The sequence below is a fragment of the Sus scrofa genome, chromosome 18 (assembly GCF_000003025.6).
Source record: "Sus scrofa isolate TJ Tabasco breed Duroc chromosome 18, Sscrofa11.1, whole genome shotgun sequence".
Classification (NCBI taxonomy): domain Eukaryota; kingdom Metazoa; phylum Chordata; class Mammalia; order Artiodactyla; family Suidae; genus Sus; species Sus scrofa.
In genome coordinates, this window is record NC_010460.4 from 1,493,742 (window position 1) to 1,519,543 (window position 25,802).

General features: G+C 52.3%; 2 protein-coding genes across 10 annotated transcripts in view; one reads left to right on the forward strand and one right to left on the reverse strand.

Moving 5' to 3' along the window:
• Positions 1 to 6,163, reverse strand: part of DNAJB6 (DnaJ heat shock protein family (Hsp40) member B6) — a 55,168-nt gene extending 49,005 nt beyond the window's left edge. For 5 of the 8 annotated variants that reach the window (XM_021079276.1, XM_021079270.1, XM_021079268.1 and 2 more), the window contains exon 1: positions 5,994 to 6,147. The gene's annotated coding sequence lies outside the window, so the exon portion shown is untranslated. Of the gene's footprint in view, positions 1 to 5,993 lie in introns of all 8 variants that reach the window. The other 3 variants (XM_021079274.1, XM_021079272.1, XM_021079275.1) reach the window with 2 other exon arrangements.
• Positions 16,579 to 22,945, forward strand: LOC106506744. 2 transcript variants are annotated; one of them, XR_001302277.2, is made up of 4 exons: positions 16,579 to 17,308; positions 17,475 to 17,761; positions 18,311 to 18,431; positions 20,760 to 20,885. XR_001302277.2 is itself a non-coding variant. In XM_013985545.2 (3 exons), exons 1-3 carry the CDS (start codon positions 17,658 to 17,660, stop codon positions 21,138 to 21,140), a joined length of 606 nt encoding a protein of 201 aa, XP_013840999.1. In that variant the 5' UTR covers positions 16,579 to 17,657; the 3' UTR covers positions 21,141 to 22,945. The 2 variants fall into 2 exon arrangements, 1 of the variants encoding a protein (XP_013840999.1); XM_013985545.2 differs by having other exon boundaries at positions 16,579 to 17,761; positions 20,760 to 22,945.

The following is a 25,802-nucleotide window of genomic DNA, read 5'->3' on the forward strand; positions in this document are numbered from 1 at the left end:
ACCAAAGAACAGAAAAAAGCCCCTGTGCAAAAAAGAGAGACAATTATCTCAGACAAAAGCACAGGTTATGCACCGAAAACATTATACGAGAACACGGGCCATGTGAGAGTACAAAATTAGTGACAAGAAGTTCACTTAAGGGGCTCAAGACAAAAAATACAATTCAAGAATTTTAAAGCATGCTAAAAAAAAATGAGAACTTTTTTGAGTACAAGCAGAAAGGTTTTTAAAAGCAGTAAATGGGGTGTATTTGAAGACTCTCAGGGTGGACTTCGAAAAGAAGAGCTATGGGGGGTAGAGACCATTAGTAAAATAATCCAATGTGATGCGCATCTGAATCAGTGCAATGACAGCAGGAGTGAAGGAGGGAGGAAGGGGGGGAGGTATTCTGGGCCCTTTAGGGTCATTCAGGCATCATAAAAGGGGTCCATACACAACCATGATTGTTACACGAAAAGATGTCAAGAAATCTTGTGCAAGTTCCCGTGTGGCGCAGCAGAAAGGAACCTGACTCATACCCATGAGGAAGCGGGTTCGATCCCTGGCCTCACTCAGTAGGTTAAGGATCCGGCTTTGCCACGAGCTGTGGTGCAGGCCAGAGGCTACAGCTCCGATTCCACCCCTAGCCTGGGAACTTCCACATGTCGCGGGTATGGCCCTAAAAAGCAATACAAATAGAAAGTAAAACGGTACCTGCCTGCCTTCCACAGAGGCTGAACCAATTTATCCCCTAACCAGCATCCTCAGGCTCCCACTTCCCCAGCCCTCAGAAACAATTACTAACCCGTTTGATTTTTCCAAGCAGTCAGGCGAAGTCTGGTCTGTATCACGCTCATGAGGCGAAGCATCTCCACGTTCAAAAGCTACCTCCAAGGGCTCCCTAGGAACTGTGTTACATCCTTTGCCCATTTTTCCACCTAACTGTTGGCCTGTTAATGTTGTGATCACACCGGACAGAGGCTTAGGATCACTGCGAGTCAAGCTTTAACTCCTCATCTTCCGCCGTCAACGGAGATGTTTGTCATCAGATGCCACCCGCCTCAGGGCTGGAAGCACACGGGAGGTCAACCGTGCACACGGGCCGAGGGAAACTCGGACGCTGAAGCGCGTCAGAGAGAATAAAGCAGCCAAGTGCTGAGGGCAGAGGGGCTCCAGAGAAAGGAAGAACGGGTGCGAACAGAAACCCACACAGAATGGCAGTCCCGAGAGAGAAGGGCACTTGGCTGCACAGAGAAGAAAAAGGAACGTGTCACTTCCAGCCCCATTCCAAAGATGCTCTCCGGACCGGCAGTGTCGGCTGGGAACCTCATTTTAGACATCTGTATCAGGTGACTGAGAAAATACCCATCATGCAGGATGGGGTGGGGGGGCCTCCAGGATGAGTCAGCTCTAAAAAGCCAAGGTCAGAGTTCCCTTCACAGCTCAGTGGTAACGAACCCCACTAGGATCCATGAGGACACAGGTTCAATTCCTGGCCTCACTCAGCAGGTTAAGGATCTGAGCTGTGGTGTAGGTCACAGATGTGGTTCGGATCCTGCGTGGCTGTGGCACAGCCCTGCAGCTGCAGCTCTGATTCAACTCCCAGCCTGGTAACTTCCACATGCTGCAGGTGCTGCCCTAAAAAGCAAAATAAATAAATAAATAAAAAGCCAAGGTTTTTGAACAGCATAACAGTCCCCTTTAAGTTGCAAATATCTGGGAGTCCCCGCTGTGGCACAGTGGGTTAAGAATCTGACTTGCAGCAGCTCAAGTCGCTACAGAGGTGCAGGTTCAATCCCCAGCCCACCACAGTGGGTTAAAGGATGCAGCGATTCAATTCCCAGCCCGGGAAGTTCCATATGCCGCAGGAGCAGCCATTAAATTAAAAAAAAAAAAAAAAAAAAAAAAAAAAAAGGTACAAATCTTTATTTTCTAGAGAATTTCCAAGCCATCACACATGGCCCATGTTGTTAATGATACTTACAGAATATACGTGCCCAATGTCCTGGCTGCACCGACTATAAGATTATCCGTGACTCAAGCCTGGACTGTGACACAGACACCTCTGCATCCTGAGGTCTTCTGCTCATCTCCGTCTCAAATCTTGCCCATCCACACAAATAAGGTGTGTACACTGGGCTAAAGCAACCATCTCCCCACCCAGGAGATTTCGCTCAAGTATCTCTCCATCTAAGAAAACGTGTTCTGCTTGCAATAGAAAAGCTCCTTCCTTCCACTCCAATCCAAGAGGCTCCATGTTGAAGATGGAGCTGAAGGAAGGGGGGGGAAACGTCGTCATTCCAAAAAGCCTTTCACTGCTATCCAGCCCGGAGAGATCGCTGCTCACTGCACACGGTTTTACATAATGCAATCTGTGCATGGAAGGGTCCCCAGCAAATCAAAATATTATTTCCACTAAGAAAAGTTAAATTTTAAAGTAAGCATTTAAATGTTGAATTCATGTTGTGACACAAAACTAATTCTGCGCAATACTATGTGCTTAATGGTGTAGCATTAGGCAAGTTTAAAAAGAAATAAATGATAAACATGAGTAAGTTTCTGAGTGTCATTACCTGATGAATTCCCAGCACATGCGCGCACACACACACACGCGCACACACACAGGTAAAAGGAAAAAAACCCAGGAGAGAATTATATCATTCCTTACCACAGATCATCTACTTACATATTCTGTCCTTCCCCAATACGCCTTCAAATATTCCTGAAGCAGACAAAGCACGTTATTTCCTCTGTAACTCCAGATCCAAGGCCATTCCTTCCAGTGGCAGTCACCACCTATTAGACACTTACAGGCATAACAAACTTCCTTCCACCAAAACAACACACGGCAAGAATCAGTCCTGGTACCTGTGACCTAAACCTTTGTATGTTCTTTGTATTTTCTCCAACTTTCCCAAACTCTGGATTCCATTATCCACCACAGAAGGGTAATCAGGGGAAAAGATACACGTATGATTCAACCCATACTTTCTGACACTCTAGGTCCAGGACAAGCTACAGTCACAGAGGACACAGAACTAACATCCCAAGCCTGCCCAAAGATCACACCAGCGGCACCAGCACACTATCAGAGGGCAAACCCGTAACACCTTTGTTGGTAAAAGGCAGGATGAGAATTTTTAAAGGGCACAAAATCACATGCTGCCTGAGGAAATCTCCCTTCCAGACAACTGATCCATGCAGCTAAGCTTAAGCCTTCTAAAATAGGGAGTTCCCTGGTGGCTCAGTGGGTTAAGAATCCAGTGTTGCCACTGTCACTGCTGCAGCTCAGGTCACTGTTGTGGTGCAGGTTAAATCCCTGGCCAGAGAACCTCCACATGCCAAGGGTGCAACCCCCCCCAAAAAAAAGAATCAATTTTTTTTTAATTTACTTATCTTTCTTCCCCAGTTCAGAAGCAAAGTAAAAGTTTCATTTCCCTGATCAAAGAATGAACAGGCATGAGCTTGCACTCTAGAGCACACAGTCCAAACAAAATTTACTTCTTTATTAAGGAGGATACTAAAACAGCAGAAGTCAACTTTTTTTTTGGTTATGTCTCCCTAAAAACACAAAGTTTGAAAAAACACCTTATAATCAACATGCAATAAAAACATCAATTTTTTCTAGTTGACATCTCCAGTAAGCCGTTTTCCCCAATGAGTCTTTAAAATTGCCTTTCTATTCCTACATTATCATTTCTATCCCTGTCCTTATCTTCACCAACTTCGCTTTTCTTGTCATTCACCTCACTTTCCTCAAGTTGCAGGTTCTCTCAAACTCTATTCACCAAAGAGAAACAGCAGCACAGCAGTCTTGCCGCTGATCCCATTCTAATTCACTAATAAGCCTGCAGTTACCAGGCTTCCACCACTAGGTGGGGTCCTGGACAAATTTTAAACAAACCTGATTTTTAACACGGAACACCTTCCTACGAATTCTAGATCATTTCCAAGGAACCAGAAAGGACAAAAAAAAAGTTTTCTAAAAATCCTGTTAAAATGTCAATATGCCAATAGAAAAGTTGACTGCCTTCACTTAGAAGTGACCTTTAATCATCCTTAAGCATTAGCCAAGGTAGCTGCTGACCTTGACCAAGCTGACTATACCCCAGCTAAGGTTAAGAGGAAACTTCATGGATCAGGATTACCCTGCGATCCTGAAAACCAAAGTTAAAGTAACTGCCTCTTTAAAAAGAAAAAAAACGCACGCAGACCACCCTAAAGCCGCCCCAAATCTGGTCGTTGAGTGTGCTAGGTGGAACACCTCATTGGTGAATACCAATACAGCTTGAAACTGTACAAAGTACTTGATACTCGGGAAAACGGTTCTACTTTCGGTTCTAACACCTGGGGCGGGGGGGGGGGGGGGGTACTTAAAGAGGAAAGCCATTCCTAAAACCACTCCTATTACTCGTATAACTTAACAGTCAGAGCATTACTCAAACAATACTCCCCACCCAGCCCTCCAGGTTAAGTCTGTTCCGCGGCCTGAAAAGTCTCCCAAACCTACCACTTTCAAGTCAAAAAAAAAAAAAAAAAAAAAAAAAATTACAAAATCTCTCCAACTGCCAAATCCCTCGTCCCGTACAGCACCACACCAGGCCTGGTTAGGCATTATCTCAAAAATCAACCTCTCAGCCCTTTTTGTTCTCCTCCCACTTTCTGTCAAGTCATCCACACCTACAAACTACTCCCCAAATGCACACTCTGCAGAACCCAAAACACTCCACAGCTCATTAGATAATATGCACAAAGGGCACTCATATTTTTATTACAGACCATACAAATACAAAAGCCCTAAGCCCACAGGAGCCAAGGTCTCGAATTGGAACCCACAAAGTCTGGACTGAACTTCACAGCATCAGGGGATGGGGTGGGGGGGGAGAGAAGGCAGAGGAAGTAGGACATTCCTTTCAGAGAGCATGAAAGCATTCTGATATGCGTAATTATTAGCAACTCTGTGAGTAAAACCTGAAGAACAGCCAGCAAGTAAGTTCAAATAGTTAAGAGTTTGTCTCTTTCCTTTTTTGGTCATTCAGTCTAACTTTTGCACGAAATCAACTAGTTGCCTTAAAAGATTCTAACCATAAAACCTTACTGCGAATCCACCACTGAAATAAAAATGCTGAAAATACAAGCCCGCTCAGCCTACTCTTCCCAGGTAGCTCCGTTGGGTGGCAGCGAAATCGGTTCACAAAGGGTCGTGTGCTTTCCGCGGTTTTACGGGCGTTAGGAGTGAAGTCCACGGGCCCCAGGAGCGACCCCCTCACTCGGAAAACCTTCTGCGAGACAACCCAAGTTCGCAATTTCCACTTCTTGCGTCAACTCGTTGCTTACTTGAACAAAAGTCGATAGAAACTTCAGCTACAGAAACTGCGGTACGCCTTGAAGGGAAACCAAGCAAACTAGCTTTTTAAGCAAGTTGAAAGCCAGGCATTGCATTTCGACGGTCAACAAACTTCGGAAAAGCCAGCAGGGAGTCCCAGACGCGGCCCGGCGGCCCCCGCCCGCTTCCCGGCTCAGTCCTGGGCAAGGCGGCCTCCCACGAAACTCCTCCCGCGAATCTGCCTCCTTCTGGGTTTACGGTCGTCTTCGTGGGGCCTTCAAGAACAGCCAAACCCAGGCTTCCCACGCCGCAGCCCGCCTCCCCCGGCCGCTGCTAAGGCCCCCCGGCCCCGCGCCCGCCCTCGGCACGGGGCCCCCCCCCAACCGCCGCCCGGGGCCCCAAGGACAAGGAAGGGGGCCACGCGGAAGGAGCGGACGCGGAGGACGCGCTGGACCCGGCCCCTCACGCGGCCCCGGCCCTGGGCCCCCGGTGTGCCTCCTTCTCCCGCGTTCCCGGCCCCGTCCCGCCGCCGCCCGGCCGGCGGCCCCGCTCTCCACCCCCGCCCCCAGCAGGCCGGGTCCCCAGGCCCTCGGCCCCGTCCCCCCGCGGCCCGGCCCCCACACGCTGCTGCCTGGGCGCGGGTCAGCTCGGCCGCCGGGCCCGCCCCCCGGCCGCTGGCGACCCTCACCGAGGACGCTGGAGCCGGCGGCGGAAGGCGCGGCGGGGCGGCGGCCGGGTCTCCTCGGCTCCGGCACGGCGGCGCTGGCGGCGGCGGTGGCGGCGGCGACGATCCTCGCGCTTTCCTTTCTCTCCTTTCTCCAACAACAAACAGGAAGTGCGTCACACGGCGGCAGCGCGGCGACGACACTTCCGCCCGAGCCTGACGCCGCGCATGCGCCTCGCTCAGCCCACCCCGCCTTCCCGAAGGTTCCTCGCTGCCCGGGGAGCCGCAGGAGGCGCGCGTGCGCGGTGGACACAGCCTCGCCTCGCCTCGCGGGTGGCGCGTGCGGGATCCCCGCCTTTTGTTTCGGTGCCCGCAAGCCGGCGGCCGCGCTTCCGCTCCGGCACAGGCTGTCTGTATTTTGTGCAGGTGTTTCTGGGGTTTCTTAAACCCTCATTGTGCTACTTACCTGGGTCCAAGCGGATGAGCTGTGAGCAAAAGAAAGCAGTTCTCTTCATCTGAGTCAACTCTCTTTTCCTGTTTGTTTTTTTTTTTAATAGATGATTTACAGTGTTCTGTCAATTTCTGCTGTGCAGCAAGGTGACCTGGGTGTGTGTGTGTGTGTGTGTGTGTGTGTGTACCTTACACATTCTTTTTTTTTTTTTTTTTTTTTTTTTTTTTTTTGGTCTTTTTGCTTTTTTTAGGGCCGGTCCTGTGGCATGTGGAGGTTCTCAGGCCAGGGGGCTAATCGGAGCTGTAGCTGCCCGGCCTGCACGGCAGCCACCGCGGGATCCGAGCCGCGTCAGTGACCTACACCACAGCTCACGTTAACCTCCTGAGCAAGGTCAGAGTTCGAACCTGAAACACCTCATGGTTCTTAGTCTGATTCGTTAACCACTGTGCCACAACGGGAACTCCTTGTTTTTGGTTTTGTTTTTTGCTGTTGAGTTGTTTAAGTTGGAAATCAAGCCAGGCACCTACTGTCAATTAATCTTCAACAAAGGACGCAAGAATATAAACTGGAAAAACAGTCTTTTCAGCAAGTGGTGCTGGGAAAACTGAACAGCTGCATGTTAATCAGTGAAGCTAGACCATGCACAAAAATAAACTTAAGATGGCTTAAAGACTTCAACCTAAGAAAAGACGCCATAAAACTCCCAGAAGAGAAAATAGGTAAAGCATTCTCTGACTTCAACCCTACAAATGTTTTCTTTTTTTTTTTTTTTGCAGATATTTGGTCATTTAAATGTTATTAATAAGAAATCTTATTTACAGTTTATAAAGATTAATAGCTTTTACATCACTTTCTAAGAAGATTATGTAACTTTATTTTTTTTATTTTCTACAAATGTTTTCTTCGGTCAGTCTCCCAAAGCAATATGGGAAAAAAAAAAAAAAAGGGACCTAATCAAATTTACAAGTTTTGCACAGCAAAGAAAACCTTAAATAAAAACAAAAAGGCAGGAGTTTCCATCATGGCTCAGCAAAAACAAATCCAGCCAGGAACCATGAGGGTTCGGGTTCAATCCCTGGCCTCGCTCAGTGGCTTAAGGATCCAGCATTGCCATGAGCTGTGGTGTAGCTCACAGATGTGGCTCAGATCTGGCATGGCTGTGGCTGTGGTGTAGGCTGGCAGCTGTAGTTCTGCTTAGATCTCTAGCCTGGAAACCTCCATTTGCCTTGGGTGCAGCCCTAAAAAGCTAAATTTAAAAAAAAAAAAAAAATCCACTGAATGGGAGAAAATGGTTTCAAATGATGCAATAAAAAGGTCCTAATCTCCAAAATATCTCTCTTCCTGTTTTTAGCGCCTACTTAAGCCCCTGGGCCAAGGGAGGAGCAGCAGAGTTTGGTTGGAGCCTCTCCCAGGAAAGCACAGACCTCCTCCAGAGCCTGGAACCTCCCTGGCCACCTGTCCGCCTGCAGGGTCCTGAGCTTTCCTTCATGCCTGGGGTTCACAGTGCTGTCAGGTGACGTCTCACATTCAAAAGCCAGCTAATCTAAATGCAGGGGGCTCTGAGAGGTGGATTTTATTTATTTATTTATTTTGTCTTTGTTTCTTTTTTTAGGGCTGCTCCCTAGGCACATGGAAGTTCCCAGGCTAGGGGTTGAATCAGAGCTGCAGCTTTCGGAAGTTCCCCTGCCAGGGATTGAATCTGAGCCATAGCTGTGACCTAAGCTGAAGCACTACCGGATCCTTTAACACACAGCACCAGGCTGGGGAATCAAACCCATGCCTCCTCAGCAACCAGAGACCCTGCTGTTGGAGTCTAAACCCACTGTGCCACAGGGGGAACTCATAGTCATCCTTATTAATATCACATATATACAAGGTACATTGCTGAGATAATGGGTAAAACGTGATCCCGTTTTTGTTGGATTTTTTTTTTTTTAAGTGGCCACACCAGCTGCCTATGGACGTTCCCAGGCCGGATTGAGTCTGAGCCACAGCTCTGATGTATGCAACAGCTGCAACAATGCTGAATCCTATAACCCACTGGGATGGGCAGGGGATCGAACCCATGCCTCTGCAGCAATCTGAGCCACTGCAGTCGGATGCTTAACCCGTTGTACCACAATGGGAACTCCTGATCCCATTTTTGTAAACTGTATCCATTTGTGTGTGTGTATGTGAGCACATACATGCACTGTCTCCTGTACATTTTTGAGTTCTTGGCTAAGACTCCCTATAATGAAAGGCAGATAAAGGAGAAAAAGAAATTTATGGATCCTATGTTGTCTCTGCAGTGGCTCAAGTTGCTTCAGAGGCTCAGGTTCGAATCTGAGCCGATCCCTGAGTAAAAGATCAGGCATTGTCACAGCTGTGGCATTGCTTGAGTCAGCCCCTGGCCTGGGAATTTCCATAGGCCAAAGGTGTGACCAAAGGGAGCTCCCACCATTGTGCAGCGGTTAATGAAACTGACTAGGATCCTTGAGGATGCAGGTTGGATCCCTGGCCTCGCTCAGGGGTTGAGGATCTGGTTTTGCCATGAGCTGTGGTGTCAGTCGCAGATATGGCTCGGATCTTGGTTGCTGTGGCTGTGGTGTAGACCAGCAGCTGTAGCTCCAATTCGACCCCTAGCCTGGGAACCTCTGTAGGCCACAAGTGCAGCCCTAAAAAGCAAAAAAAAAAAAAAAAAAAAAAAAGTTTATTAACATGTACGCTTTCGGGGTGCAGGGAGGTACCATAGTAAACTCCCAGAGGTGCCCAAGCCACACCTTAAACAGCATCTTCAAAGAAAGACAGAAGAATGCTGTTGGGAGGGGGGAGGCAGCCCTGGGAGCAGATGGGGGGGAAGCACGGTTACCGGGTCCGGTTGTCATGCAGATTCAGCTGTGGCCTCCTCCCCAGTCAGCATTCAGGGATTAGGAACCCCCAGCTCTCCTGGGTATGGAGTTGCGGGGGGGGGGGGGGGTGGGAAATGCCACGTTTACAAATGCAGATTTCCCTTACAAATGTAAATTCCCCCTACTAAAGGGCAGTCTTTACTCTGTTTTCAGTTTCTCCTGCTTCTCCAGTTTCTTAAAAAAAAGAAAAAAGTTGGCTTTAAATAATCCTTACGCCAAAGAGGCAATTCTGGCCTGGTATATTCTGCTTCCTCAATCTACACACACACACACACCTCCAAGAAGACCCAGTTAAGGTATATTCTGCTTTTTCAATCTACACACACACACACACAGGGAACTCCAAGAAGACCCAGTAAATTGTTGAGATTTCTTGTATCTAAATAACGAGGTTTCCCATAATTCTTACTTTCTTCTTTCTGATTTTAAGTATTATTTGAACTTTCCATTACGTATAATACACACTTATCCTTACTTTTCAAAATGAATAAAATAATTCTTAGGACGTTGAAACCATGAGCCCTCCAGAAATCTGCAGTAGCGTGGTGTGCGTGCTGAGAGACTGAAGCTCGGGTGTGGGATAAGGCTCAGTGTATTTTCATTTATCCATTTCGTGAGCCTGTATTGAACACCTACTGTATACCGGCACGATGCTGTTCCCTAGGCACCTGTCAAAGAGGACAGGACTCCCTCGAGGACGTTAGCATCCGGTGGAGGAGACAGTTCTGTAAACCAGGGGTTTGGGGCTGTGCGGCCAGACCTGTGAAGCTCTTAGACCCCAGACTCCAGGATCAGAATGGGGGGAGGGACGTGGCTCAAGAAAGGCTGCCCCGGGAGTTCCCTTTTGGCTCAGGGGGCTAAGGACCTGGCATGGTCACTGCTGTGGCCCTGGTTACAGCTGTGGCATGCCTGCAGACCCCGGGTGCAGCCAAAAAAAAAGGAAAGAAAAGTTTCCCAGAAGAGGCCAACCTCGAGTGAGTTTAGAAAGGTAGGTGCGAGTTACCAGGTGAAGGTGGATGGAGAGTGTTCCAGACAGAGCCCATGTTCCCAAGGGCAGCCGAGACCATACATGAGGGGAAAAACGGATGATTTTTCTCCAACGAAAGCTATTCCACGCTCTAGGAGGGGCAGCAGGATTCTTATTTCAGAAGGAAAGCTCGTTCGGGGTTATGCAACGGCCACAGGCCTCGAGCAAAGAGAGGCGGAGCGGGGGCTCCCGAGGAGGAGGTGAGACTCTTGGGGAGAAGGGCACCTTCACAAAGCTCGTGACCGTTTGGGGCTCTCTTGTGGCTCAGCAGGGGGGTCTGGCCTTGTCACCGTGGTAGTGCAGGTTCCATCCCTGGCCTGGCAACTTCTATGTGCTGCAGGTGCAGCCTGAAAAGAAAAAGCTTGTGACAGTTTTGAGTGAAGAAGGTGGACAGGAACCAAGGTTGGGGGCGCTGGAGTAGAGGCCGGAGTTGGGCGGCCAGCAGGGGTACCTTGGAGAGAGGACGCAGCCCGCGCTCAGGGGACCTGAGAAGCTGTGAGCCTCACATCCAATCCTACAGCGATTCCCTCCCTTCCGTGACATCTCGAGACCTCAGGAAGGTTTGTTAACCTTTGCAGCCGGCGTGATTACTGTGTGGAAGGCAGCTTTGCCAAGGGAAGAAGGGCAGTACCTCCAGCAGCAAGACACTGGCTGGCCCTGGCCTGCAGATCTAGAAGAGGGGGTGCTGAGGAGATGGGCCCTGGGCTGCTTGCAGTCACTGCAGAAAGAGACTCAAAGGGGTTCATTGGGCAATGAAAGGAAACGGTGACTCTGAACCCCTGGAAACATCTCCAGGTCATAGAAGGAACATCTTGAGCACCTGTGCTTGAGCAGCCGTGATGGGGTGACGGAAACGGGAGAGATGCTCGAGCCCACAATGTGAAGGTTGTAACCTTGGGGTGACCTTCCCAGATGTGACGTAACCAGGAAGGAGAGCCCGTTAGGGAGGAGAAGGGTTCAGATGCTGGCCATGGGGGGAGAGGTGGCCACGGGGATCTAGCTGTCCCCCACCACACTGTCACCTGTTACCTGGACTTCCAAGACCTAGCAAGCCTTCCCATCAAGGGTTCCAAGCCCCATGACCGTGGGAAGAGAAAGAGAAGCGGAGGGAAGGGCAGGCAGGGGGGAACCCCAGAAAATGGTGGGCTGCACTCGAGAAGAACTTGCTGAAGAAGGCTTTGGTGACGTCATCAGGGAAGGAAAGGATGAGCTGACAGGTGTTCTGGTTCCGGTGCTGGTGGCCTGGGAAGGAGTACGTGCAGGAGACTGGATTACAGAGGGAGACTTGTGGGGGACCCAGGCAGCGGTTCAGAAAGACTGTCCCCAGTGTTGGGGAGATGGCTCGCATCGCCAGTGTCAGAAAATGCGACCCTCGAGCACGGGGAGACCGCGACAAGGCTCTTTCCTTCTGCAAGAGGCGCCGGTGCTCAAAAAGCGAGCGCACGTGAAGAAGGAAAGACCCTCCCTGTGCATCCCTAACGCAGGTGATGGACCTGTCCCCTTCCCGTGGGTCAGGTCAGGGCGCACTTTCTTCTCAGGGGGCTCATTTGAAACAGATTGTTACTGGAAGAAGAGGGAAAGGGGGCAGGGGGTCACAGGAAGGTGTTTGAGCCAAAGCTGGAGCAAAATGGAGTCACCAAGATTTCCTTGGATTGAAGAGACGTGATGTTACTTTCCACACCAACAGAGAAGGGAAGGAGGGCCACACCCAGGAAGGGAGCTGGAGGGAGGCCCAGGGGTCTGTCTGGTTGTGTTGGGTTGTTTCCGTTGGTTCCTCGAAGGCATACCTGCCAGTGTCCCATCACAGGGCCTGTGGACAGAAAAGGAACAGAAGATGCTGGAGAGACGGGATGGTTAAACTCGTTCTCAGGATGTGTGGAAGTTTGGGCCCAGCACGGAGGTAGAGGAGCTCCCCATGAGAAGGAGAGATTTGAAACGGACCGGAAGAAAGAGGAGGTAGACACACAGAGGTCAGGTGTGGGACTCTGGTCCTTGGCCCGACCTCCTCCACGGAGGGGGCCGGGAGGCCACAGATAGGCCAGGGATGGTGGCGGGGAGCCTTTGGGATTCCGGGACATAATTACACACATCAAAGGACAGCGACAGAGACGGTCTTTCATCTCCTTGGTGGGAAAAAGAATGCGGAGTAGGTCATTAACGCAAAGCTGTCACTCTGCCAGGCCACAGACACTTTGGTCCTTTGGGGGAGAGGGAAGAGAGCCAAGTGCCAGCCCCCAGGTCCCCAGAAGAGCCCTGGACCACGAGGACATGAGGTAAGAACTTACCTTTGTGCCTTGCGTCCCCAGGATGCCAATAAAACATCACTGCTGAGAACAGCGTGTTTGAACCACGCCGTGCGCCTCCGTTTCCCTGTCTGTAAATAGAAATAATGATAGCAGCTCCGGACGTTGGACATAATATGTTCATTGAGACCCCTGGATAAAAGACGTCATGAAAGCACAAGGGGGTCTATGAGACGTGGGCTAGTTCATATACGTATTTCATGGATGTTTCTCTAATCAAAATACGGCCTTCAAAGCCCCACACGAACATGTGTCCATCAACAATCTCCACACCTGTCAGAATGGCCACCATCAAAGGCTTCAAATGACACGTGCTGGAGAGGGTGTAGAGAGAACGGAACCCTTCCACACTGTTGGTGGGAATATAAATTGGTGCAACCACTGCGGAAAAGAGTGTGGAGATTCCTCGAAAAGCTAAAAATAGGAGTTCCCAATGTGGCTCAGTGGTTAACGAATCCAACTAGGAACCATGAGGTTGTGGGTTCGGTCCCTGGCCTTGCTCTGTGGGTTAAGGATCCGACGTTGCCGAGAGCTGTGGTGTAGGTTGCAGATGCGGCTAGGATCCCCACGTGGCTGTGGCTGTGGCGTAGGCCGGTGGCTGCAGCTCCGATTCAACCCCTAGCCTGGGAACGCCCATATGCCTCGAGAGCGGCCCCAGAAAAGCCAAAAAGCCAAAAAAAGAAAAAGCTAAAAATAGAACCACCACATGATGCGGCAATCCCACGCCTAGGCACACATCTGGAGAAGATGAGAACTCGGATTTGAAAAGATACATGCACCCCAGTGGTCATAGCAGCGCTATGTACCTTAGCCCAAGCAGGCACCTCAATGTCCGTCAACCGAGGAGGGGTGAAGAAACGTGGCGTGGACGGTGTATGCGAAAATATGGGGTGTCGGCCGTGAAAAAGAATGAAATTTTGCCCTTTGCAGCAACACGGATGGACCTAGAGATTTTCCTACGAAGTGAAATAAGTCAGAGAAAGACAGATACCATATGATATCACTTAGATGTGAAATCTTTAAAAATGATACATGGTCATGAACTTGTTTACAAAACAGGAATAAACTCACAGACATAGAAAACAAATGTATGGAGTTCCGTCGTGGCGCAGTGGTTCACAAATCTGACTAGGAGCCAGGAGGTTGCGGGTTCCATCCCTGGCCTCGCTCCGTGGGTTAAGGATCTGGTGTTGCCATGAGCTGTGGTGTAGGTTGCAGATGCGGCTCGGAACCCTGCGTGGCTGTGGCTGTGGCGTAGGCCGGTGGCTACAGCTCCGATCTGACCCCTAGCCTGGAAACCTCCATATGCCATGGGAGTGGCCTAAGAAATGGCAAAAAGACAAAAAATTTTTAAAAAATTAAAAAAAAAAAAACAAATACATGGTTACCAAGGGGAAAGGGGGTGAGGAATGGATAAATTGGGAATTTGGGATTAACAGCTACAAATCTACTATATATAAAATATATAAAGAACAAGGACCTACTGTTATAGCACAGGGAACTATATCCAATGATTTGTAATAAACTATAACAGAAAAGAATTTTTAAAAAGAAGATAGAGGAGTTCCCGTCATGGCTCAGTGGTGAACGAACCCGACTAGGAACCATGAGGTTGCAGGTTCGATCCCTGGCCTTGCTCAGTGGTTGAGGATCCCTTGTTGCTGTGAGCTGTGGTGTAGGTCCTGGCTGTGGCTCGGATCCTGCATTGCTGTGGCTGTGGTGTAGGCTGGCAGCTGTGGCTCCGATTCGATCCCTAGCCTGGGAACCTCCATATGCCGGGGGTGCGGCCGTAAAAATCAATAAATACCTAGCATCTTGAGTCTACGCCAGAGCCTTATGCTGACACTGGGCGGATAATGGTTATGGCTCTGGGAGGAGGTCAGAGTAGAAGGTCCCTGCTTGCAGGCACCGCCCGCTGAGGCTCCACCCCTGCTGCAGGTGGAGTGAGTGTCCTGCTGGGAAGGACAGGGCCACACACAGAGCACCCCTGGGCCTGTGCTGAATCCTCTGACACGAGCTGTGGACACAGTGCGAGTGTGGACGTGTGTATGGAGAGAGACGAGGACGCGGCGAAACGTTCAGAACAGGTGAACCTAAGTGAAAAGCATGGCGTTCCTGTCATGGCGCAGAGGAAACGAATCCGACTAGGAACCATAGGGTTGCGGGTTCCATCCCTGGCCTCGCTCAGTGGGTTAAGAATCCGACGTTGCCGTGAGCTGTGGTGCAGGTTGCAAATGCAGCTCGGATCTGGTGTTGCTGTGGCTGTGGTGTAGGCTGGTGGCTTCAGCTCTGATTGGACCCCTAGCCTGGAACCCTCCCGATGCCACAGGTGCGGCCCTAAAAAGCAAAAAATAAAAAATAAAATAAATGAAAAGCATAAGGGCTCATTCTCTTCGTTCGCTCTGGACTGGAGGTGGGGCTTGGGAGCAGGAAGCTGGAGGCTGGTCCTGGGAGCGAAGGAGGGAAAGGGGGGGTCATCCACCTGGTTGTCTGAACCGTGTTCGATGCGACGGACACACAGACCCAGGGAAAGGGGGGGGCCCTGTAGTGTGTGCTGTGGGGGAGTGACACACCTCCTGATGCAGGTGAGAAAGTGTTTTGTCTGCTGACCTTGAACTTGAGCCAGGCCTGCTCTGGGCGGCTTCGCTGATGCAGCTCTTTGCTCCAGATAAGCTGCCCTTTGCTGGTCCTGAAATGAGCCATGACACTCGCTGCCCAGGCCTCCACTTCCCTCATGCTTCCCAGGGACCCAGGCCACACGACCTCGCTCAGCCACTGTGTGGAAAGTAACATCATGTCTTTTCTATCCAGGGAAATCGGTCCAAGCCATGTCCCCAGCAACTGTGGCAGATAAGGCCACCACCCAGCCTGCTCCGCTCCCCGCTCAGAGCACCTGCACCGCGTGGGGCGCAGGGCAGATCCAGGGCAGAGCACTCCCCTGAACTGTCTCCATGCTCACACGTCACTCAGCCTCACTGCAGAACAGCTGCAGAAAGAAGCTACACGCCACACCTGCAACAAAGGCCAGCAGACACCAAAAATCCCCTGTAGGGTCCTATTAGTACCAGTGACTCGTCTTTGGTCCCCGTCTGGCCGACCGAAACCATGGCAGTCACATCACAAAAGATGCATTCGCCTCAGGGATGAAAAGAACCACAAGTGGGGAGTCACGCCGTTGGTTTTGCTCAGCCACTGTCCCACACAGGGTCTGCAGATCCTCCGAGAACATCCGTTTGTTGAGAAATTCCAGCCACGGAGCTCCAGAGGGTCCTAGGAAGCCTTCAGCCAGGACCGCAGAGCCAAACCCTGAAGCGAGGTGCAGCTGGAGCCATCGAAGAGTCAGGCTCAGCCCGTCACTGCTTACAGTGTGGCTTTGCGGAAACGAATCTGACTGGTATCCCTGAGGACACAGGTTCGATCCCTGGCCTTCCTCAGTGAGTTAAGGATCCAGCGTTGCCATGAGCTGTGGTGGAGACCGAAGACATGGCCCGGATCCTGCACTGCTGTGGCTGTGGTGTAGGCCGGCAGCTGCAGCTCCAGTTTGACCTCAAGCCTGGGAACCTGCATTAGCTGCAGGTGCAGCCCTAAAAAGAAAAAAAAAAAAAATCAGGGCTGGGAGAAATCTGTGCACCCGTGGTCCCGATGCAGCACAAGTCACAGGGTCCCAGAGGTGGAAGCAGCCCAAGTGTCCGAGGACAGACAGAAAAACAAAATGTGATCCGTCCAAACAATGGACTATTATTCAGCCTTTTTCTTTTTTTGTCTTTTCTAGGGCCACACCTGCGGCATATGTAGATTCTCAGGCTAGGGGTCTCATCGGAGCTGTAGCCAACGGTCTACACCACAGCTATAGCAATGCAGGATCTGAGCCACATCTGCGACCTACACCACAGCTCACGGCAACACCAGATCCTCAACCCACTGAGTAAGGCCAGGGATCGAACCCGCAACCTCATGGTTCCTAGTCAGATACGTTAACCACTGCGCCACAATGGGAACGCCAATGCAGCCTTTTTCTGACACCTGCTGCAATGTGGATGAACCTTGGGGACGCTCTGCCCAGGGAAATGAGCCAGTCTCAAAGGACCAACGCTGTGATTCCACTTACGTGAGGTCCTGAGAGCCCTCAGGTTCACAGACAGTAGGAAGAATGGGTGCCAGGGTCTGGGGGGTTCGTGATGAACGGGGACAGGGTTTGTTTTATGAGTTTTGGAGATGATGGCGGTGAATGTACTTAGCACCACTGAACCGGACGCTTGGTAATGGTTAACGTGGCCGAGTTTATGTTACCTATATTTTACCACAATAAAAACAATGGGAGGGAAAAAAAAATCCTACGTATGAACTTTCGGGGCAACCCACGCACAAGGCTCTATCCTAGGCTTGGCCGAGGCCTTTGCTCCTCTCACTGGACTTCAACCTTCGCTCCAGAGCGGCCACCGCGGCAGCCTGCCATCCCTGCCCGGCCCCTGGGCAGGACGCAGGCAGGATGGATGCCATCTGAGCCTCCCGCAGGGGCCAGGCTCCTGCAGGTAACGGGAGCCATGTCCTGGCAGCTCAGACCATGAACTGATACTCTAGGCCCCAGGGAGGAGGCCAAGCAACGGGGTTTTCCTGGAGATGACAGCCCCTGGACAAGGTCGTGCCCGGTGGGGACAGCATGGGTGGTAAGTCCCACACCAGGGGACAGCCCACTGGGTTCCTTTTCCTTTCACTTTCAGTCCTTTTTTTTTTTTTTTTTTTTTTTGCTGAGCTCATAGCCTGGGGACGTCCCTGGGCCAGGGATTGAACCCAAGCCACAGCAGTGCTAATGCCGTGTCCTTAACCACAAAGCCACCAGGCAGGTCCTGTTCACGTCTTCACTTTACTGGCACTTAGCCAGCATGGATTCTTCTCCTGTGTGCCAAGAAGTGCAAAGCCGATGACCAGCAGCCCCAGCCAAGTTCCTTTGCTCCTCTAGCATCTAGAAGGTTGCCTCCAGTGTGGGTGGAGGTCTCAGGTTTTGGGGTTCGTCACATGGAGCCCCTGCCTAGGCTTGGGGACCCTTACCCTCACCAAGGACGCTCCTGGTCCTGCCTGCTCCGCAAGAAGTGTCCCATCTTTGGAAATCTCTCCGGAAGGTATTTTGTCGTGTTTTTTATTTTACTTTTTGATATTTATTTCAATCACCAATTGCTTGCAGCCTAGGCCGCTTGGTTTTTACAAAAGGGCTAAAAGCACACAGAGTCCCTGGTCAGCCCCTTCCTCTTTCCTGGGCCGCTGTGCCACTGCTCCCGCAGGGACTCCCTGGGATTTTAGGCTCAGGCCAAGGAAGTGGGCCAGAGGCCACAGGAGAGGGCTTAGGTGATACCGGCCAAAATGGTTAGGAAGCTTTCCTGCCTCACCTCTGTAGGATCATCTCTTGTAAGGAAACACAACCTGATATGGAACTGAGGGGGGGACCGGAAGATCCCCCCCACCCCATGTGTCAGTCTGCATGTGGCCTGTTGGAGCTGAAGGCCACTAAGACCAGGCAGACTCGGAAAAGCTTGTAACTGCTCCTTAACTGCCTGAAAGAATTTAGACAGGGGCCGGCCCAGGAAAAGAGCGATTCAGAAGTAATCTGATCTGCAGATCATAATCTGATCTGCAGATCAAACACCCGGTTACCAAACAGCTCCTCTTCTCAGCTTCCCAGGGCTGGTCTTCCTCCGCTTGAAGCCGGACTCCCGCCCCCTCTGCTACGTTCAGGAGGCGGACGCCGAAACAGCCTGGCTGCGTTCGAGTCTCAGATTCATGGGACTCTCGCGGGTATGAAATGTGTTTTCCTCTTGTTAATCTGTCTCACGTCCGTTTAATTATTAGACCAGCCAGGAGCTCCTATTGTAGCTCTGCAGGTTAGGAATCCGACTAGTATCCATGAGGACACAGGTTCGATCCCTGGCCTCGCTCAGTGGGTTATGGATCCAGCGTTGCCATGAGCTGTGGGGTAGGTCGCAGACTGGCTCAGATCCTGCGTGGCTGTGGTTGTGGGGTAGGCTGGCAGCTGCAGCTCTGCTTTGACCCCCTAGCCTGGGAATTTCCATATGCCATGGATGCGGCCCTAAAAAGCAAATAATAATAATAATAATTTAAAAATATATAGACCAGCCAAAGAACCTAGAAAAGAAAGAGGAAAAGATTTTCCTCCCCGACAGAATCCACATTCAAGAGTTCCCGGGTTGTCACTGCTGTGGTGCCGGTTTGATCTCTGGCCCAGGCCCTCCACATCCACATGCCACGATCGCCACCAAAAAAAAAAAAGAAAAGAAAAGTAATAATAATAATCAACTTTTATTTTTTTGTCTTTTCAGGGCCGCTCCCGTGGCAAATGGTGGTTCCCAGGCTAGGGGTCTAATCAGAGCTGTAGCCACCGGCCTGCACCACAGCCACTGCAACGCGGGATCCGAGCCGCATCTGCAACCTACACCACAGCTCACGGCAACGCCGGATCCTTGACCCACTGAGCGATGCCAGGGATCCAACCCACATCCTCATGGTTCCTAGTTGGATTCGTTAACCACTGAACCACAATGGGAACTCCTGATCTGGAATTTTTAAATAAATATCTACGTAGACACGGGCAGAGCATTCATTCTCTCTGCTACCTTCATGGTGCAGTTGCTGCTGACTTTAATTTTCTCCCATGCTATTTTTTGTATCTTCTAGTTCTTCTGCAGTGAACACTTTATTTTTTTCTTTTTGGGGCTGCACTGGTGGCATATGGAAGCTCCTGGGCTAGGAGTCAAATTGGAGCTGCAGTGGCCGGCCTGCGACACAGCCACGCCAACACTGGGTCTGCGCCGCATCTGTGATCTTCCCTGCAGCTTGTGGCCATGCTGGTTGCTTACCCTGCTGAGCGAGGCCAGGATTTGAACCCCCATCCTCCCAGACACTGTGTCGGGTTCTTAACCCTTTGAGCCACAAGAGGAACTCCTGCAATGAACAGTTTTATGATTCTTTTTTTTTTTTTTGGCTGCGCCCACAGCCTATGGACGTTCCCAGGCTAGGGATGGAACCCGAGTCACAGTTGTGACCTGTGCCACAGGTACAGCCACACCAGATCCTTAACCTGCTGCACCACATGCTTCTTAATTCTGAGGGAAATGTCAAAAGTCTCAGGACGAGAGGGGGGGTGGGAAAGATGAACCCTCGCTGGGTCCAGGGAAGCCGCTTGGGATGGGGTGGGCAGGGAGCAGCAGGAGGCCTTCAGGTGCTGGTGCCCTGCCAGGGTCACCTCGGGTCGGCTCGCTGCCCTGCACAGAAGGCCTGTTCCCTCTCGTTCCCTGCATCCCCTGGGCTGGGGAGGGGGGGCACTGTGAGGCCCCCAGCATCTGTGTCTCCCACACCCAGTACCCACTCTGGAAATCGGTCCCTTTGCTGAGTAAACCCTCCGGGGCTTCTCTTGGCTGGAGCATGCAGTTTCCTTGTGGATGCTGACTAAATCGCACCCTCTGTCAGCATCGCTGTCACCCAAGCCCTCCCTGTGCTGGCTGCGACCCTGCCCAGCACCAGCCCCCTGTGTGGGCAGAGAAGGGGGAGCCTGGCCCATGGACTTGGCGAGTGCCCGCGTCCAGGGCTGGTCCATTTCGTGTTCCCTTTCTCATCCTGCTTCAGATCCATCCTCCGAGGGACTCAGGGCTGTCAGGTCACCTGTCGGCATCGCTGTCACCGCTGTCTTGCCAGGAGAAGACTCCCTCTGTTCCCAGGGCCACTCGGTGGGGTGGGGGACACAGGGAGAAAATTGGCCTTCCGCTGCTCAAAGGTGTTTAGAAAGCAAGCTTCCCTGTGGTGAGGGGGTGGCAGGAGCCCCCACGGCTCTGACACTTGTGCTCCCAAATGCCACAAAGGGCGAGGGCACATCCCCAAGCTCCTGTATGTCTCGTGTGCCCACTGAGCGTTCTCCATCGAGACACGCCTTGTTGTTTCTAGAAAGAGGGACGGGCTACCTGCCTCCCTCCCTCAGACACTGTCCAGGTCTTAAAGGAAGACTCACACAGGGGAACAGATGACAAGGACCGTTCGGGAAAGCCATACTCCAAGGCTGAAAAGAAGGAGAGCTCCTGCTTTTCTTAACATGGCACTTTTTTTTCCTTCCAGGTGAAAATAGTTGCAGAAGCGGGAAGTCAGGACAAGCGTGCTGTTGATCCGGAAGAAGTGAAGTCACAAGGCTCTCCTTGTTACCTCGCCAGCGGGGGCAGGGGCTCTCTGTCCGGGAGGGAGCCGGTAACAAAGCCGCCCTTCTCTGCATCTGATGACAAGCCTCACCATTGCCTAACCTGCCGGGCGAGAAAACCCAGCGTGTGTCCACCGCGCCCTCCCCGCACCCAGCTCCCAGCCCATCGTTCCTTCCTGCCAGCTACACCCACGCGGGCCCGGCCCCCTCTTACCGCAGCTGTCCCCCGGCTCCAGCCGCCTCACTCTGCAAACATGCCCCGTGTTAGCGGATTTGTGGGCGAGGATGGGAGTCAGAGGAGCTAAATCCCACTGCAGGATGTTCAAATACCTTCAGGGTTGCAGATGCATCTGGAGCGGTGACGTCAACCCCGGCCTCCGCCGGGACTGCTGCGGGGCTGGCATTCCAGGCGTGTTGGGAGACAGACTTGTCCTGGCTGCCGCCGTCAGCTGGTGGGCCCCTCCCCTGTCCTGGACAGGGGATTTCTGGTCCTCAGGGGACCCGGGGCTCTGGGATCAGGCCTCAGCCCAGCAGGGTTGGAAGACAGTGGATGAGTTTGCAACTGCAGCGTCCCCAGCGACACTTCTTCCCCTTTGGTCCTTAGCATTAACCCCCAAGTTCTGGGTTCTTGGCCATTGAGAATGAAGACTGCATCCCGGCTCAGCTCAGGTCAGGAGCACAAGGAAGGTGGGGGCACTGTGGCAGATTTCCAGCCCTTTCCTAGATGCCCCGAGGCTCGGGGCGCAGGGCCCAGACCCCTCCCTAGGCCCACCCCGGGCTATGTCCCGCCTGCCCACCCCCCGCCCCTGGGGCTGTGGCTCGCAGCTGACTCAGCCTGGTTAAACCAGTAGGAAGGACCCAGGAATCCCAAGACTAATTAGGATCAAGTGTAGAAATGCAGGGTGACGAGAACCCAGTAAGTCAGCCAGTCACCAGGGACAAGTACCAGAAAAATGACTAAAACGCCCTCCTGCCAACCCAGGAGATGAACTTGACAAATGAACCAGCCTTAAGACAGAAAGAGCCCCACATCGCAAGGGACCTGCGAGACTGAGCCTCCCGTCCGGGGCCACGGGGACACAGCCATCCCTCGGGTGGGCTTTGTGGTGTGGAATCCGGAGGCGGCTGGCGGCAGCCTGTCGCCTCCAGGAATCCAAGGGCCAGGCACTCCTTTCCAGTGGCCCAGTTTCCCAGAGGCGCTCCAGGCCCTAGAGGCATCACCCCGCGGCTGGGAGACAGCGGGGGCGGGAAGGTCAGGAGGGCAGCCGCGAGTTTGGATCTGGAGGTGGAGTCGGGAGCAGCAACGGCCAGAGCCTCTCGGGCCTGGACAGACTCAGCTGTCACCTGACCTGAGCCCAGCTCCCCATTTAGAGCCTTCAAGGGGGAGCCACCAGAGTGGGGGCCCTCCCAGCCCTAAGGAGGGGTGCCCAGAGAGCAGGAGGGTCTAGACCAGGAGAGGGGACGGGTGGCCTGGCTCAGAGACCAGTTAACTCACGATATGGGCTGAGGACACCCAAATAAGGTCCCCTCTGAGGCTCTGGGTGGACGTGAATAGAGGGGACACGGCTCAACCCAGGGTGGCCCCTTCTACTGTCCACCTCCAACTCGGTCTATAAGGACAGAGCGCTGGGCCAGGACCCGCTGAGCCACTTTGAGCCTCAGGTCCCACACCTGCTCAACAAGACAGGAACAGGGCATGTTCATGGGCCCTTCTGGGAAACGCTTGGGACCAAGTGGCTTCGGAAGTAGAATTCTCCTGCCCTTGGAAAAGGAACTCAGGGCCCTTCCAAAGAGTCCCTCGCATCCGCGGACAAAAGAATGTTAACCCACTGTTAAGCCATCAGCCTCTGAGACTCCCAGACAGTGCGCCCCGGGGGAACTCAGGAGGCAGAGAAACAGGACGGGGCCGGAGAGCTAGGACGCCCATCAAGGGAGGACTGCGGGGACCCTTGCCTCTCCCCTTACACAGAAGCACTGAATTCATTCACTTCAGTTGTCTGTTTTTTGCGATGAGCAGTAATCTTTTTTTTCTTCTGTCTTTTGTCTTTTTAAGGCTGCACCTGCGGCATATGGAGGCTCCCAAGATAGGGGTTGAATCCCAGGCTAGGGGCCGGAGCCACAGCAACGTGGGATCTGAGCCATGTCCGCGACCTACACCACAGCTCACGGCAACGCCGGATCCTTAACCCACTGAGTGAGGCCAGGGATCGAACCCGCCACTTCATGGTGCCTAGTCGGATTCGTTAACCAGGGATCAAACCAAGCTGTTTAGTAAATTTTTTAAAAAATTAAACGAAATTTTTGGAGTTCCCATTGTGGCTCAGTGGAAATGAGTCTGCCAAGGATCCATGAGGACTCAGGTTCGATCCCTGGCCTCGCTCAGGAGGTTAAGGATCTGGCATTGCTATGGCTGTGGTGTAGGCCAGTGGCCATAGCTCTGATTCACCCCCTAGCCTGGGAACCTCCATATGCCGCGGGTGTGGCCCTAAAAAAATTTTTTTTTGTCTTTTTAGGGCCACACCCGCGGCATATGGAGGTTCCCAGGCTAGGGGGTGAATCAGAGCTGAAGCTGCCTCTGCCTACAACACAGCCACAGCAATTCGGGATCCGAGCCACATCTGCAACCTCCAGCACAGCTCACAGCAGCACTGGATCCTTTAACCCACTGAGCCAGGGATCAAACCTGCATCCTCATGGATACTAGTCGGGTTCTTAACCCACAGAGCCACAACGGGAACTCCTAGTCTCCATATGTTAATTCTTTGGTGACTTGAATGCATGGTATGAAGTGGCCCAGCATTTCTGGATTCTTTTGGAGCTAGAGACAGACGCAGAGCCGTCTGAGCCAAGATAAAGACTTTTCCCTCTGTCTCCCTGGGGCTGGGGTGCGGTCTGTCTGAGCCCACAGGCGCAGGATCTCAGAGGCTGAGTACTTGCCCCATTCAGGCCTTAACAGCAGCTCGGAGCAGCCTGTCCTCAGCCCAGGGGCAGCACCTGCGGCGGCCCCAGGGGCTGGGGCTGAGGGTCCAGGTCGGGAACCCCTAGCTCCTGCTTGCTCCCCCACAGCTGGGGAGGAGGTGGGGGCGGGCCCAGGGTGGCTGATCTGCTCTGACCCTTTTCTGCCTGGTGCCCGGAACGCGGTGAATGCCATGGCTCCCCACGCCCACCTCCTCACTGCGTCGCCAGCAACCAAGAGGGGGTGCAGACACCCACCGCCTGTCTCCGATGGACCAGAGCCTCCTCCGCTCAAATTCTCCCCTTGCCACTCCAAAGTCCTTATTACCAATCACTAAATTTTTTTCTAGAAATTTCATATAGATCATTACCAGGAATAATGGTTAGAATTCTGTGAAAGTCCTAGGCTCTTTTTTTAAAAAAGTCCATCCTTGGAGTTCCCACCGTGGCTCACCGATTAACGAATCCGACTAGGAACCATGAGGTGGCAGGTTCGATCCCTGGCCTCACTCAGTGGGTTAAGGATCCGGCGTTGCCGTGAGCTGTGGTGTAGGTTGCAGATGCGGCTTGGATCCCGTGTTCCTGTGGCTCTGGCATAGGCTGGCGGCTATGGCTCCGATTCGACCCCTAGCCTGGGAACCTCCATATGCTGTGAGAGCAGCCCAAGAAATGGCAAAAAGACAAAATAATAATAATAATAATAATAATGATAAAATAAAAATAAAGTCCATCCTTGTACGGCTTGGCTGGAAGATACTGGAACACGTTTTGGGACACACTAGAATGAGGGTAGGGCCAAGCAAACCCTAAACCAGCAAACAAAGCGGCATCTTGTCTTCCAGGCCAGGTGGCTCAAGAAGAAGCAGGCATGAGAACAAGGTGGATTCTTAGCGGGAGATGAATGGGGTGACGAGGGGCTGTCTAATGGGGCCTGCGGGGGAGCGGTGTCCCCACGGTGGCCGGAGCAGGTGGCCCTGAGCTGTGGAAACCAGTCTGGAGCCTGAGTCAGCCTCAGCCCGGCTCCCTGCCTGAGCCCCACTCGCCAAACTCACAAGAAGCGAGTGAGTCAACAAGGAAGAAATGCAAGCGCCCAGTAAACAGGAAAACAAGCCTCCCTTAGGGATCAGGGGCCGCCACGGAACACAAGACACAGTCGCTGAGCAGACGGGCAGCCAGGAACCCCACGCCAGAGCCCTGGGGGCACGTGCCCCAGCCGGTGGGGAGGGTCGACCCTGCAGCTCTGACCCTGCCGGAGTCCCCGTGCCTAATGTGCGGGACTTTTCAGGGTCCGTCATCCTTAGTCTTTCCAGGCAGACACAAGTCACGCAGCGTAACATTCACCCACTGGTTAAGGATCAGGCATTGCCGTGAGCTGTGGTGTAGGTTGCAGATGCGGCTCGGATCTGGCGTGGCTGTGGCTCTGGCGAAGGCCATCAGCCATAGCTCCAATTGGACCCTTAGCCTGGGAACCTCCACATGCCGCAGGGGCAGCCCTAGAAAAGGCAAAAAGACAAAAAAAAAAAAAAAAAAAAAAAAAACACCACCCACTGAACATGGACGTGCAATTGATCTCCCACAGTCATTGAGTCATGTGACCAGCCCTCCCCGGAAACCACTCTTCTCTGTCTGCGCCTGTGCCTATTCTGAACCATCCACTTAAAAGGAAACTGTCTTTTCCCTTTTATTTTTTCCTTTTAATTTGGATTTTGTTAGACATAGCAGCATCTACATACCTTTGAATCAGTAACAGGTGTCGGGGGGGGGCCTGTATTTATTACCTAATCCACACTCAGAGGGAGATATGTATAACCTTTGATCCCAGTGCTGAGAATAGCAGGTTGCACCTTGGGTACTTCTGCACGAGAGGGCAAAGTCCGCACGTCAAAGGTGCAGGTGCTGACGCTGGAGCAGCAGGAACTGAATTAACCCAAGAGCTCACTGCTAGAGCGCTAAACACAGCATTCCCGGGGGGCCGGTGGGTCGGATCCAGCGTTGTCCTGGGCACTTCCACA

Excerpts from the sequence above, each read along its gene's own strand:
- LOC106506744 (XM_013985545.2), top strand. The coding sequence starts at position 17,658 with ATGGAGCCCCTGCCTAGGCTTGGGGACCCTTACCCTCACCAAGGACGC. Across the intron at positions 17,762-18,310 it reads TTTGGAAATCTCTCCGGAAG|CTTCCCAGGGCTGGTCTTCC; the intron begins GTATTTTGTCGT and ends TCCTCTTCTCAG. Across the intron at positions 18,432-20,759 it reads GATTCATGGGACTCTCGCGG|GTGAAAATAGTTGCAGAAGC; the intron begins GTATGAAATGTG and ends TTTTCCTTCCAG.